Source organism: Drosophila virilis, chromosome 2 (genome assembly GCF_030788295.1).
Source record: "Drosophila virilis strain 15010-1051.87 chromosome 2, Dvir_AGI_RSII-ME, whole genome shotgun sequence".
Classification (NCBI taxonomy): domain Eukaryota; kingdom Metazoa; phylum Arthropoda; class Insecta; order Diptera; family Drosophilidae; genus Drosophila; species Drosophila virilis.
The window spans coordinates 5,726,250-5,740,083 of record NC_091544.1 but is presented as its reverse complement, the minus strand read 5'-3'; the positions used below and the strand labels follow the sequence as shown (position 1 = coordinate 5,740,083).

General features: G+C 39.7%; 3 protein-coding genes across 4 annotated transcripts in view; 2 read left to right on the top strand and 1 right to left on the bottom strand.

Annotated features, from left to right (window-relative positions):
* Window positions 1-13,834, bottom strand: part of Cow (Proteoglycan Cow) — a 47,233-nt gene that overhangs the window by 27,892 nt on the left and 5,507 nt on the right. The window lies entirely within an intron of this gene.
* On the top strand, window positions 1,121-2,097 carry LOC26531774 (aminoacylase-1A; the record flags this gene model as incomplete). Its single annotated transcript, XM_032439396.2, has 2 exons — window positions 1,121-1,469; window positions 1,525-2,097. Coding segments are annotated over 2 exons (807 nt in total), but the record flags the coding sequence as incomplete, so codon positions are not given.
* Window positions 2,883-4,572, top strand: LOC6630956 (aminoacylase-1). Its single transcript, XM_002054697.3, has 4 exons — window positions 2,883-3,123; window positions 3,227-3,718; window positions 3,772-4,189; window positions 4,247-4,572. Exons 1-4 carry the CDS (start codon window positions 3,033-3,035, stop codon window positions 4,449-4,451), a joined length of 1,206 nt encoding a protein of 401 aa, XP_002054733.1. The 5' UTR covers window positions 2,883-3,032; the 3' UTR covers window positions 4,452-4,572.

Genomic DNA, 13,834 nt, shown 5'->3' with positions numbered 1-13,834 from the left:
TATAATATAAAGAACCAATCAATTTTTTTTTTCAATTGAAATTAATTTGCCAATTAATACATACATTTCATAATGCAGCCTTTTCCTCAGGCTCATTGGTGAATATATGTTAATCTATATTGCTTTTCAAATTATTATGAATTATCAACATCAAAATGTGTCGGAAATATTAGATTAAACTTATCTTCAAGCTTCGTACGAGGAATAATTTTTTAGCATGTGCTGATCTCTACATAAAATAGAAGGGACATTTTGTTTAGCATCGTATTATGATATATTTTTAAAAAATACTTAACAAGCCTGTGGCTTGATACCCATAAACCCGAAAGATAACTAGCTTTTTTAAAAAGAAAACATCAACAAACATGCTGATAAAAAGAAAACAAAACATATTTGAAGTCTGATAAAAAAAAAAAAAAACAACAACTTTGTATTCTATATTCGCGAACTCAATTTGAACGTTTTTTATTAATAACAAATCTTTCAATTTTTCGATGGGTAAACAAAGACGTAATTAAAGAAATTTATTTTATCTTAACATTTCATTCGTTTACATGTTCAAACGTAGATTTTAAGACATTTAAAAATGTAGTTCGAAGAACAAGCGTACTTTGTATGGAATTTCTTACATGAGTTTATGAGAGAATAACAAATGCCTTGCCTTCGATTCATTGAAACTTATACACTATATATGACCCAGTGTTAATGTATGTGTTATAACCAAGATTGCACAGAAAAACAAATCTGATAATGGGCTCATTTGCAACCAAATTAATCAAGCAGATAAGAATCATATCAGTCAAATTTATACAAACAAACACCGAGAGTCATAAATCTGATAAAAAAAAATAAAAATAAAATCAGCCCATTGGCAACAAATGTACGCGTACAATTTCGATGTCGGCATCCGGGCAGGACGGTATTGGGAATGGGTGCCCAATCATGACCAGCCAGCAGTCATAGCCATACGCTATCAGCACTAACAAGGTGCTATCTCCTGAGACTTCAGTTTCAGACACATACACAGAACTCAAAATGAGGCAATCAAAATCTTCCCTCTGTGTACCCAAACATAGACACTAGCGAGCTTGTAAGAGAAGAGGGATCCTAAAACAGTTAAAATCATATGGATGTAGTGCCTGTGTACCTCGAGAAGTGGACACACCCACCCTTCGGCGCCGATCTCGATGACGAAGGTCGTATTTACGCTCGTGGCGCTCAGGACACAAAGTACATTGGGACTCAGTACTTGGGTGCCATTCGCGCACTTAAGGCTAGCGGCTACAAGCCAAAGCGAAATATCTATGTGACCTTTGTGCCCGATGAGGAGGTTGGCGGACATCTGGGCATGCGCGAGTTTGTGAACGGAGATTACTTCAAAAACTTAAATGTGGGCTTCAGCTTAGATGAGGGCTCTGCCAACATAGACGACTCCTATCACATATACTATGCGGAGCGGACCCCCTGGCGTAAGTAAAGCTAATCTGGTGATCAACAGGTTTATGACCTACAATATAATTACAGAGATTAGATTTAAGATAAGCGGCAGTGCAGGCCATGGCTCCCTGCTGCTACCCAACACCGCCAGCGAGAAGCTCAATTGTATTGTGAACAAGTTGATGGGGTTCCGGGCTACGCAGGTAAAGAAGCTGCAGGATGATGCGGATCCTTTCATCGGTGTTGTGACCGCCGTGAATCTCACCCAGTTGAGTGGTGGTGTACAAAGCAATGTGGTGCCTCCTCTGCTGGAAGCGGTCTTCGATATGCGCGTTGCTATCGATGTGGATATTGTAGCTTTTGAGAAACAAATTCTTGACTGGTGCGAGGAGGCTGGTGGCGGTATTTTGCTCGACTTTATACGGAAGGATGAATATGTACCGGCCACGAAGGTTGATGCATCAAATCCTTTCTGGACAGCTTTTCAACAGGCCTTGAATGAATTGTTAACATGCTCATGCTCGGTTTATAAATCGTGTCGCTGATAATTTAATCTAATCCGACAGAAACTTGAAGTTCCGACCACGTGTCTGCCCTGGTGCCACAGACAGCCGCTTCTTGCGAACAGTTGGAGTTGAGGCATTAGGATTTTCGCCAATGAAAAACTTTTCCATCATTGAGCTCACACACGTGCTGATCTCTATCTGCATGGTATTGAGGCTTACAAGAAAATCATTCCAGCTATTGCCAGTATATAAGGCATAATCAATATAAGAAAACTCTCTAATAAAGTCTATTCGTATTTTACACAGTATTTTTATATTTAGTTTAAAGGCGATCGAATAAAAATTTTAAGCATTCTCACCAAGAACTTTATTATTTTATTCTTACTCACATCTTTAATGAATTTTCTACAGAAAAGTTTTTTGCCGAAATTATAAGCTTGAAAGTCTTCTTTAAAAGTTTTTAAAAAAAAAAGTTGTTAAAGTAAGTTAATCGCAATGAAGCCTTGTGCCTTAAATGAATTGATGAATTGAACATTTTTATTGAAAGCATGCAAAATAAAAATAAATTTATGTTTTATGAACCACAAGAAAGACAAACGAAAGCCATTAAAGAACTATATCTAGAAGTTTTCCAAATCTATTTCAAAAAAATCTATATTCTCAAAGAATGTAGGACCATAGCTGGGTTTCTCAGACAGCTCAATGAAACTTCCAATTATTAGAAAATATGATAGAGACTTGATGTTTACCGAATTTGTCGACAAGCTTAATTAGCCAAAAGTTTCGGGCAAAGGTCATTCGAAAATTCCACATTAAATTGATAAGAATTGGTGGCTTAGTTATAAATATGATAAAAGTAGACACATTGTTAATGAAAAAGCTTCGTCGTGAATGGCGCCATTTCATATTTAAGCGATGGGCCGATAATACTGCCAAATAGTCGTTCGCCACCGTTGAAACAGTTCAGAGCTCTTATTTTTTGCTGGGAGCATCTGAAGGCAGCTGCCACATCATCGAGCAGAAGTGTATTTTGAGAATCGTATTTTGTTTAAATAAATAATTGTTTATAATTACACAAATCCAAACAAAATGAGCAAAGCCGAGTGGGAAAATAATGAAGAAATTAAAATCTTCCGTGAATATCTGCGCATACCAACGGTTCACCCAAATATAGATTACAGTAAGTTTGCCAGATTGGGCGGATCGTGATAAGCCGTTTTATGAAAGGAAACGCATCATTAAAGTGTTTAAAATGAGATTAACCTAATATACGCGTCTTATAGCCGCTTGCGTGGAGTTCCTAAAACGTCAGGCAGCCAGCCTGGATCTGCCTGTAGATGTTGAATATCCCGTCAACGAAGCCAATCCTGTCGTGATAATGAAATGGCTGGGCAAACAGCCCGAATTACCAGGCATCATTCTGAACTCTCACACCGATGTTGTGCCCGTATTTCCGGAAAAGTGGACCCACGATCCTTTCACCGCCGATCTGGATGACGAAGGTCGCATCTATGCGCGTGGCTCGCAGGACATGAAGTGCGTGGGAGCTCAATACCTGGCTGCCATTCGGGCACTCAAGGCTACTGGCTATCAACCGAAGCGAACTGTCTATTTGACCTTTGTGCCCGATGAGGAGGCCGGCGGCTTTTTTGGAATGCGTGAATTTATAAAGGGAGATTACTTCAAATCCCTTAATGTGGGCTTAAGCCTGGACGAGGGATCCTCCAGCCTAGACGATTCCTATTATGTCTATTTTGCAGAGCGTACCGGCTGGCGTAAATATTTACAAAGCAACAGCCTGTAGGGTATTAAAAACTTCTTTTTACAGATATTAGATTCAAGATCAGCGGAACTGCTGGTCATGGTTCCCTATTGTTACCCAACACCGCCGGCGAGAAGCTCAACTATATTGTGAACAAGATGATGGGATTCCGTGCATCCCAGGTGCAGCAGTTAAAAGATAATACGAGGCTTTTCTTTGGTGATGTGACCACTGTGAATCTCACCCAATTGACTGGTGGCGTGCAAAGAAATGTGGTTCCTGCCATGCTCGAGGTGGTCTTCGACTTACGCATTGGCATCGATGTGGATCTAGTTGCCTTTGAGCAGCAAATACGCGACTGGTGCGAGGAGGCTGGTGGTGGCATTGAGATCGTGTTCGAACAGAAAGACGAATATATACCGCCGACGAAGGTCGATGCCTCAAATCCGTACTGGACCGCATTTGAGAAGGCATTGAATGAACTGTAAGTACGCTCATGCTTGTAATGTAAATCTTGCTTAACTTTCCTTCTTGGCAACAGGAACCTTAAATTCCGCACACATGTCTGCCCTGGAAACACCGACAGCCGTTTCCTGCGCTCTGTCGGCATTCCGGCCTTGGGCTTCTCGCCCATGAACAATACGCCCATTTTGCTGCACGATCACGATGAATACATACGTGCGGATACCTATCTGCATGGCATTAAGGTCTACACCAAGCTCATTGCAGCTGTTGCCGATGTGTGACTTCAATGAATATGCGTTATTTATTATTTATTAATTATTGATAAATATACATATATATTCAAAGAATGTATATGATGTATATGCCATTAAACTATCGAAAAGCTAACTGAAGCAATTGAAATATTATATTGGTTTCATTTCTTGCAAACACCCAATAATTTCGGCTTAAGAAAATTTGAGTAATGCCTACGAGAATTGTTGAATAATGCGAACTGACAAATGTTTATGACTCGCTCGACGCAGGAAAATCAATTTTTGATGAGTCATAGGGTAATTATGGTGTGTTCATTCAGAGTCCCATTATCAGTTTATCAGTTGATTTATGGGCTCAAAACATGGGCCAAGCGTACCCACATCTGGATGGGGCGTTGTGTGGTCTAGAAATTTATTGAGTTACTTGATATTTTATGAAAAACATGCACATGACGCATACGCCATGTTGTGCACGGTAAAATGTTGACAACAATTTGACAGCAGATTTTGTGAGGAACGCTGCTTGAACAGAGAATTTTGTCGGTTAGTCAATAGCATAAAAGTTAAAACAGCTCTCAGCCAGCGGGAGACAGAATATGCGAGTGGAAAATTCGCATGCTTGTGACAGAAAATTGTCAGCTGAGCTGAGAAATGTTCGGAATGTCTGGCATTCGGCTATGCGAGGACATAAATTATACTGTAACGCCGAATGCCCGTAGTCCGTAACCTCCCACCCCCCACACACACACACACACATACAGCTTTCATTGTCCGGCGCATGCCTGGCGATTAGACACGTTAATGCATGTGTCAGCCGATGAAATATGTATTGATACTTTAGGGATGCTGTGTAGAGTCAGGCCGAGAGATTGGGCGCTGTTGCAAGTACGTGGCACACAATTATGACAATTTATGTGGCAAATGTGACAGTGGGTCAGGGGTCGCAGTTAAATTTAAGGCGCAGGTGTGGCTGGCCATGCAAATGAATTCCACGCAATTAGCATTGACCATTAGCAGAGCAGCGTAAGTTTGGTCTAATGACTGCAGTTCCAGACCTTTAACGTTCTCGTTACTGTTGCGAAACTTAATGCATATCATTTTTACTTTTAATGAGCTGGCAGCAGTTGGTGCCAAGCCCGCCCCGCTGCCTTCCCCACTGTGCAACACCTTGCCCTCGCCTGGCCTCGTTGGCAAGTGCACTTAATGCTGCAAGTTTTTTGCGGCCAAGTTTGATGCATTCGCCCACCTGGCGTGGTCCAACTTGAAATTCAGTTTCATTTTTTTTTTGCGAGCCCCGCTTTGCATTTTAAATTTTCTATAGCCTGCTTCCATCAGCATCAGCATCGTGTGTGAGTAAAAACTTTGGCAAGTTTTATATTTCAATTTTAATTTCTTTGTGCAGCACTTTTTTGGTGCAAACTTTAAGCCGCGAGAGCACGGTCCGCCCCGTTCCCTTCGAACCTTCTTTCGCGGCATTACTGAAGGATCAACTTTTTAATGGTCCACTCACACTAATTAGTTCGAACAGAAAGTTTTTTCTCTATAAAAGAGGCCAAAAAATGTGCTATAGCTTAGTCAGGCTTTTGCATTTACCAGCCATGAAAATTTTATTGCGTTCCCGAAATTTATGACGTATTAAAATAAATTCAACAATCAAAATGAAAAGCAAAACATGTTGTAATTAAATTCTATTTACTTGCAACTGTTTCGACCGTGCCTTCAACTCAAAAGCGCCTTGTCTTCGGGACGAACGCTATAGCCATGCAATTAAAATCTAAGATTAAACGAGCATCAGCCCATCTACACAACCGACTCGCTGCGTGCCACTGTTTGCCAGCGGCAACAAAGTGTTTTTATGCGACGCCCAGGCAATTGAAGCGTCGTTGCATGTAATTGAAATCCCCACTTACCTAATGTCTACCCAGGCGCACAGTGGGGCAAGTACAATTACAAGCCGCTCAAAAACAGTATGAATGCTTACTGATCTATTGGTTTTTAAATTATCCAAAAGTTAAACATTTTTCAAGATGACACACTATCTTTATAGACATAAAAAGAAGCACAATGACAACTTGAAATATAACATATTTTCCTATACATAAACTAGTTAATAAGGATTACAAATAAACCTGGGAAATCATGGGAAAATTAAAGGAAAATGGAAAAGTGCTTTGACCAGAAAACATGTTTTATAATAAAAATTCAAATATAGTGAAATATATGCAGAACTTTTAAAACTTATCTACTTAGCCCAATTTTATTCACAGAAAACAAAAAAAATTATTTTAAGCACAGTAAATTTCTCTTAATCCCTGGAATTTCTTACTGTTTTTTATAATTTGTTTTCTGTATTTTTTTCATAGAAAAGAAATAATAAATATAATTTGCATGCTTGACTGCATGACAGTTATGCAAACGTAAGTACATAGTGTGCATACACTCATAATAATAACAATAATTTAATATTTAATTATTTCTCGTTAAAACTTTACTGGCCGCTCTGCATGCAATTAAATTGCAGTTAGAAACCATTATGCATGCATAAATATTTTAAATTTAATATAAGTAAAAGCTATGTAAGTCTGTTGAGCTAAAAGCAGATTTAATTATTTAGCTTTTACTGGAATAAAAATATTCCTATAAGTGTAATAAAATATATTATAACATTTTACTAATAGCTTTGTATGCAATTTGATTGAAGTTACAAACTATTTTGCATGTATTAGGTTAAAACTTTGCGATTAAAAAATATGTATTATTTAGCTTATTACTGAAATTTTATATGCTTATGAAAAGTGCTGTTCAAAGTTCAAAATTAAGCCTTTTTGGAAGCATTTAATTACAAGGAATAAATGATAACTATATGTTTCACTTAACTAACTAAGAATAAATACAAATACTGAAAGAAGAAGATTTTGATTTTATTTTCCCAGCCAGTGCCATGGATCATCCAGCCACATAAGCCTCGCATGCCCCCCATTGTGTGGAGACAACGATTAAAAACCGCCTGACTGTGTTGCCAGTAAGAAACTGTGAGCTGATATTAAACATAAGTAATAGCAACATTTAAAAGTGACATTTGGGGCGTGAGCGGCGGCGGCAAGGCTTCGCTACTTCCTTCTCTCTGGTGGTAAATAAAGCCAATTGAAGTACGAGCATGTGTATGTAGTATGTATGTGTGTGCTAAATAATTTATTTTGTCATTAAGATAAACTCTAAGCCACACACACTCACACACACACAGGCAATGTACACACGTACATAGAGTGCTCTTAACCCATGGCGAGCCACATAAACGTCGCAGCTAGAGCCACCAAAATAGGAAAAAGGCAAACTAATTAACTTGTTTAGCACCAGGGCGCACACTTTCTCTGCTCTCAGCGTTCCCACCGCTAAACTAATGAGCGTTTGTGTGTGTGCGCTGGTGCCTACGTGTGCCTGTGTGTGTCTGTATTTGTGTGTGCGTGTGGGTGGTGTTTAGAGCTGCTAAAGAGCATTGTGCGTCGGAATTCTGAGCGATTTTACCCATTCGAAATTGGGTAAAATAGGGTATAATGGATTTGTGAAAATATATGTAACAGTTTGATAGCGGCATCTCCGACCCCAAAAATTATATACATTTTTTATGAGGACGTGGAGCAGAGTGTACTAAGTCATGTCCGCCTGCTTGACTATCTGGTACAAACACATCAATTTTTCAAATCAAGACTTGAAATTTCAAATTTGATCGTTTTATATCGATTTCCTATAAATCGACAAGAATCTATTTTGAAACTTATATCTCAAAGACTATAAAAGCTTGATAAACCAACTTTGGTATGTTGGTGTTCTTTTATTTTGCATCTGGACTTCATATTGGGCTGTATTTTATGATTTAAAGAATTCAACATTTTAAAATTGACAGAGGCAGTAGTAGGGATTTAGTAGTTGAGCATACTCGACTAAAGCGTGCTTTACTTGTTTTAAAGCTGTGCACGATTTAGTCTTCTCGGAGATTTGGCGAGGCAGGGATTTTTGCCCTGTCAGCGCGGGCGTGCATTGCTTTTAAGTTCTTGCCACCGCTGCAGATCCGTGACAAACTTTATTGCATACGCCGAGGCGTTAAGTAAGAGCATAACGGAAATGGAAATGCCGCCATAGTAGCCGCACAGGCACACAGAATAAGAGTAAAAGCAAAATGGTTGCGTTCAATAGGTAGCTGCGTGTGCCACAGTCAACCCACAAGTTCTGCATGAACGCGTCGCGACTTGGCGTCGTCTGCATGGCCCAGCAATTGCAATTTCATTTCCGTTCGTTGGCATTTTATTTGCCCTATGCTAACCTATACATATATATACATATATATATATATATGTGTGTATGTATATGTGTGTATCTGTGCTTATATATCTTACTTCGTTCATTTCTTTTTCCTTTTAGAGCAATAAGAATTTTGGATATTTGCCTGCTTCTCTATATATCTCAGTAAGTAGGTGTGTGTGTGTGTGTGTCTCGTTTATGTTTTTGTTTGACTATCCGCAGACTTTTGCCATTCCAGCATAAACTTTTGAGAGTGCAGCTGGATACAAAGCCATCTTCTAAGCAACAACCTCAAAGAGACAGAGATAGGGAGATACAGAGAGAGAAAGAGAGAGAGAGCATCTTATTGTAAAGTCAAAAGAAGAAAACAGCAAATGAACATTGCAATTGAATACAAAAGTAAATCAAAAGAAAGTCAAATCTTACTTTGGTCTATACCAAAATGCAGATATTAGAATTCACGCAAGGACGACACAGCTTAAGTGCTGTCACTCAAAGCTTCTTCAACTCCTTTGTGCTCTACTCTTCTAGCAAGCGTCCGGACTAATTGCCACTTGAAAAACTTGGAAATCAATTCGGCCAGTCTCTTGCAATATTCTTCATCAGATTCTTAACCACCCGTTTTCATTTCAACGTTTTCATTTCTTTGTCTGCATGCGTATATGAAGAAGCAATAATTTCTTGAACATGTCAGCAGTCCTGGCAGACCCTTGGGGAAAACTTTCCGAGCGCAGACAGCTCTACAGATGAAAAGTTTAGGGCTCACCAAAAAACTTTCGTTGACAATTTGTCAGGGATTTTTGACTATTTCTCAAGTAGACAACGCAGCTGAGCTGGCAGCGACAATTTCACTGGACTTGACAACTGCCAGCGCCGGAAACTTCAGTTTTAGCTTAACGCTTACTTTGTCAAGCACATAATATCTGGCTTGGTCTCAATTTTAGTTGCCTGCGGCTCAACTAATTGCATAATTTGTATGCAGCATTTTGAGGCTAAGTGTAATTCTTTGTGGCCCACACACGACACGCCCGCATGTAGGATAAAAACTTGATATGGTCTCGAGTTTTGGGTTTTTGGCTTGGTTTTTAGTTTCTTTCCGTTTTCGTTTCCTAGTGTTCCATTGTGTTTTGCTTTTATGTTGTAAATTATTATCATTCACCGTGTGTGCGGCTTACAGTTACTAGAAACGCCATCCGCCCCATTATTCTCTAGCTGTAGCCATCCTTCTCTGGCGCAAGTTTATAGCTTTGCTCCACTCTGCTCCCTGTAGGCATTTGCGCTTACATCAAGCTGGCAACTGTTATTATCTGCCGCCTGTTCCTTGGTCCGTTTACATTGCCTGTATTCTTCTTCATTCTTGCTGGCTGTGTATATAGTGTGAGTGTGTGTAAGTTATCGCTCACATGCAATAAACTCGCTGCAAGAGTAGCGAGCGTTATAATTTATTTATGGTAATGCGTACGCCCACAGAGGAAGGGAGGAAGGGAGCGAAGGATATACCAATGGCTCGACTGTAAAAAGTTTTATGTGGCGCAGCAACTCCTGAATGTGTGAGCCTCTGATGCTGCCTGCTCTCGGCTGCAACAATGTCCTTTCGTATGGCGTTCGTGCCGAATCCTTATATCCTGCTTTTAATTTTTCGTGACACCTACCCACTGTAGCTGCCCACCTGTCACGCTCTACGTAAAATATTTAATGAACTTTTTACAACTTCTGGCTTATGTGTCAGTGCGGCAGCCCAAATATATATTTGGGTGTGTGTGCGTGTGTTCCTGTGCTTGTATAAGCCACAGCTTACATTAGTTCGAAACTCTCGAATTTATCTTGATAACTTATTTGAGTTTTGTACAGTAACAATATTTACTGCTGTTTACATATATTTGGTTTTGATTTTTTTTCTTTTATTTCTCTTTTGTACCAGCAAATAGCTATCAGGCATTTAATATGTATTGCAAATTGAAATACCAAAAATTTTATCATCAAATATGCCACGTTGCGTATGCGTAATGTGTGCGCCTGAAATTGTGTATGGAAATTGATGTAGGGAACGTCAATGCAAGCCCGCGGGCATACACACTGCAAAAACAACACACGCACACACTAGCACGCATTCACAAAAAACTTTAGCATATACACAAGCAATAAGCCATATTACGCATACGCCGTGAAAGCCAAACGAATGACTTTGCCATAGTTTGAAGGGAAACTTTTTGGATGTTTCTCAAGATAAGCAATTAATATGCATAATCTGTAACAGTTTTTGCGCTTGTCAATGCCGTCTCGGAATCACAGTCAGGCCTTGGCCAAATTGCTGTCAGCAAATGGTCTCAGTGCGGCCCATAAATAACTGCAGCCCTACAGACTCCAAAATGGCCGAGAGACACGTTTGACATGTGCTTAACTGCCATAATGCATAATGCTTGGGACATGTTCTAGGCGGCTGAATAATTAATTGATGGCGCTGGCGCTGGCGCTGGCAACGAATATGTCTTCGATTTGTGAATGATAGACAGCAGGTTCCTTTAAACGTCCATTATGGCAAGGGACAGCCAACCCGATAGCAGTCATTAATTAAAACTTTACACAGCTGGAACCTTGCACAGCTTGACAACCTTACACGTTACGGTCCGGCTAAGAAAGTTAAATACAGCAGCTGTGAGAGTAAACGCACGCATTCTGCCTTCTTACATAATCAGTTAAGTGCTGCACATATGTAGCCAACTATATGGCTATATATATGCATAGATATATATTCCTGAAAAAGCAGTAGGAGCGCTTTTAGGCGGCTGCTCGGTGCCTGCCACTGCCACACAACAATATGAAAGTGAAAAATGAGTTTGCTCAAGTTATGTGCTGAGTGGCCAACAAACATATGTACATTAATATATGTACATGTGCGCATGTGTGCGCATGTGTGCGTGTGCGTTCGGTGTGTGTGTGTGTTAGCATGAGTTTTGAGATGTGGCGCAGAGCCAGTTCCCAAGATAGAAAAATGTTTTAGTTTTGCCTTTGATGCCATCGAAGTTATGTTGCCGTTGCAAACTAATTTATCTTATTGAGCCAAACAAAGTCCCACGACCAAATTTATAGAACGTGCCACACAACTGACAGCACCAAAAAGTTCCAGATGAACCCAAATCAAGACATTGTACACATGCATATGCTTAAGCGTGTGTACATGGCTCTAATGCATGCATTGGCGAACCAAAATGGGAAAAAGTCCAAAGAATGCTCCAATAAAACTGCTCCGTTTCTTTTAAAAGGGGCCAACATGAATCGCAGCTCAACTGTTAATGATGCCACGCAAACAGTCAGGCAAGAGTCAGCATGCACCAGCACATTTCGTTTACCCTAGCTGTATGTATTATACATTTTTAATGTATTTTACTAAAAGGAGAAATTATTTAAGAAACAATATTGAGAGAGGCTACTTAACATCAAAGCATAAATAACTTATATATCAAGCAATTTTTGGTAGCTTATCACTTCCCTTAGGGGTCTAATGTATAGAGGAAATTATTATTAATATATATATTCAGTTCAGCTTATGATTCTGAAAGAAGCATAACATTTGTATTTGGAGAATTCAAATCTATTACAAAATTGGTATTCATCTTTAGGAAGCCGAAAAGATTTTACACAAGACCGGAAAATGTTGCCATACATCAGGAAGAGTATTCAATCTTCGGCACACCAAAGACGACCCTTTTTTTTTTGTGTTATTGTAGTCGTTGCCTTCTTGTGCACATTCTCGGTGCTTCTTGACTTTTTCATAAACAGTTTTGGCCGCATTTTTTGGCAAAAGGAGCAAGCAATTTGCCAGGCATGGCATCACACACACACACACACACACCCTTACACACACACAGTAAACACTGGGCAATTTGCTAATGTGGCTGTGTACGTGCAACTTTTGACTCCAGCCACCAAAAAATTAAACAAGCAGGAGAGCGCTAGAGAGAGAGTTGAGACAGACAGACCTGGAGAAACAATCAGCCAACGGAACCATGGCCCCTGGCCATAAAGAATGTAACATAAAAATGCACAACTGGGCACGTGGGCGTGGCAAAGTGTATGAACAGTAAGTAAACTTTGCGATGGCCTTATAAGTTGCAAAGAAAAGAAATTGTTGTGTCTAGTTGAGTCATATTTTCATCAGAGCACGGGGCAGAACTCATGGGGAAATGTTCGTGGGAAAATTGCAAGTTTTGGCGGCATGCAGCTGTGAGTTTCCTGTCAGTTTTTATTTTTATTTTGGCAACCGCATTCACATTCGCTGCAAATATGCAAATCTAACCAAGGGATTGGCGAACTGTCATGCAAATGAGCTTGCCACCAAAATCCGACCTGATGCCATCATGCCCCACAACAACCCGACTCACTGTCACAGTCTTTAATCAAACACTCCAAACAGTTAGGTGTTAACGACTAGCATTTGGTCTAGGTCAACTGTGCTTAAGGGGTCATATACTTTTAGAAACCCTCTTAAATTATATATTGTCGCCTAGTTAGTCCTGCTCCAGGTCCTTACAACATGTTCGCCACTTATGCAACAGTGTGGCAGCATAAAATTTTATTGCATAACTTGCACAAAATATGCTTTTTATGTGCTCATAAAACTGAAGCTACAAGATGACTGGCCGCTCGTATGTGTAGGTTGGGCAGTTGGAATGTTTTGGGGCGAATGTAGAATGCGTGGTCAGCTACAAGTAAACCGTAATTTATACACATTTTGATTTAGTTTTTGCCTTATTTATGTCTCGTCAGGCGGCTGTGGGTCTGATCTGTTCCACTCTAGATGGGGCTTAACCAAAATTATGCATATCAACTTTATTGCTAGCCCATATCCATATGAACATAAGAATTTACATACGAATAAGTGCATAAGCACGCACACAATCATTTAAAGAAAGTTTTGCATATTTTACGTACTGATTGGATGCTAGAGGACTGTTGTTTCAGCTGTCTCTTGTCTGCCGTCTGCCCTGGGCAATCTACTTGCAATTCCTATGATACCCTGTTCTAGGCATGGCAAGGGTAGTTACGTCTGCTCAGACTACAATTATATTATGCATGACGTGTATAATTTATTTGGTATCAAAGTGCAATAA

Coding starts and splice junctions, on each gene's coding strand:
- LOC6630956 (XM_002054697.3), top strand. CDS start 3,033: ATGAGCAAAGCCGAGTGGGAAAATAATGAAGAAATTAAAATCTTCCGT. Junction 3,719..3,771: donor TGCAGAGCGTACCGGCTGGC/GTAAATATTTAC, acceptor TTCTTTTTACAG/ATATTAGATTCAAGATCAGC. Junction 4,190..4,246: donor GAGAAGGCATTGAATGAACT/GTAAGTACGCTC, acceptor TCTTGGCAACAG/GAACCTTAAATTCCGCACAC.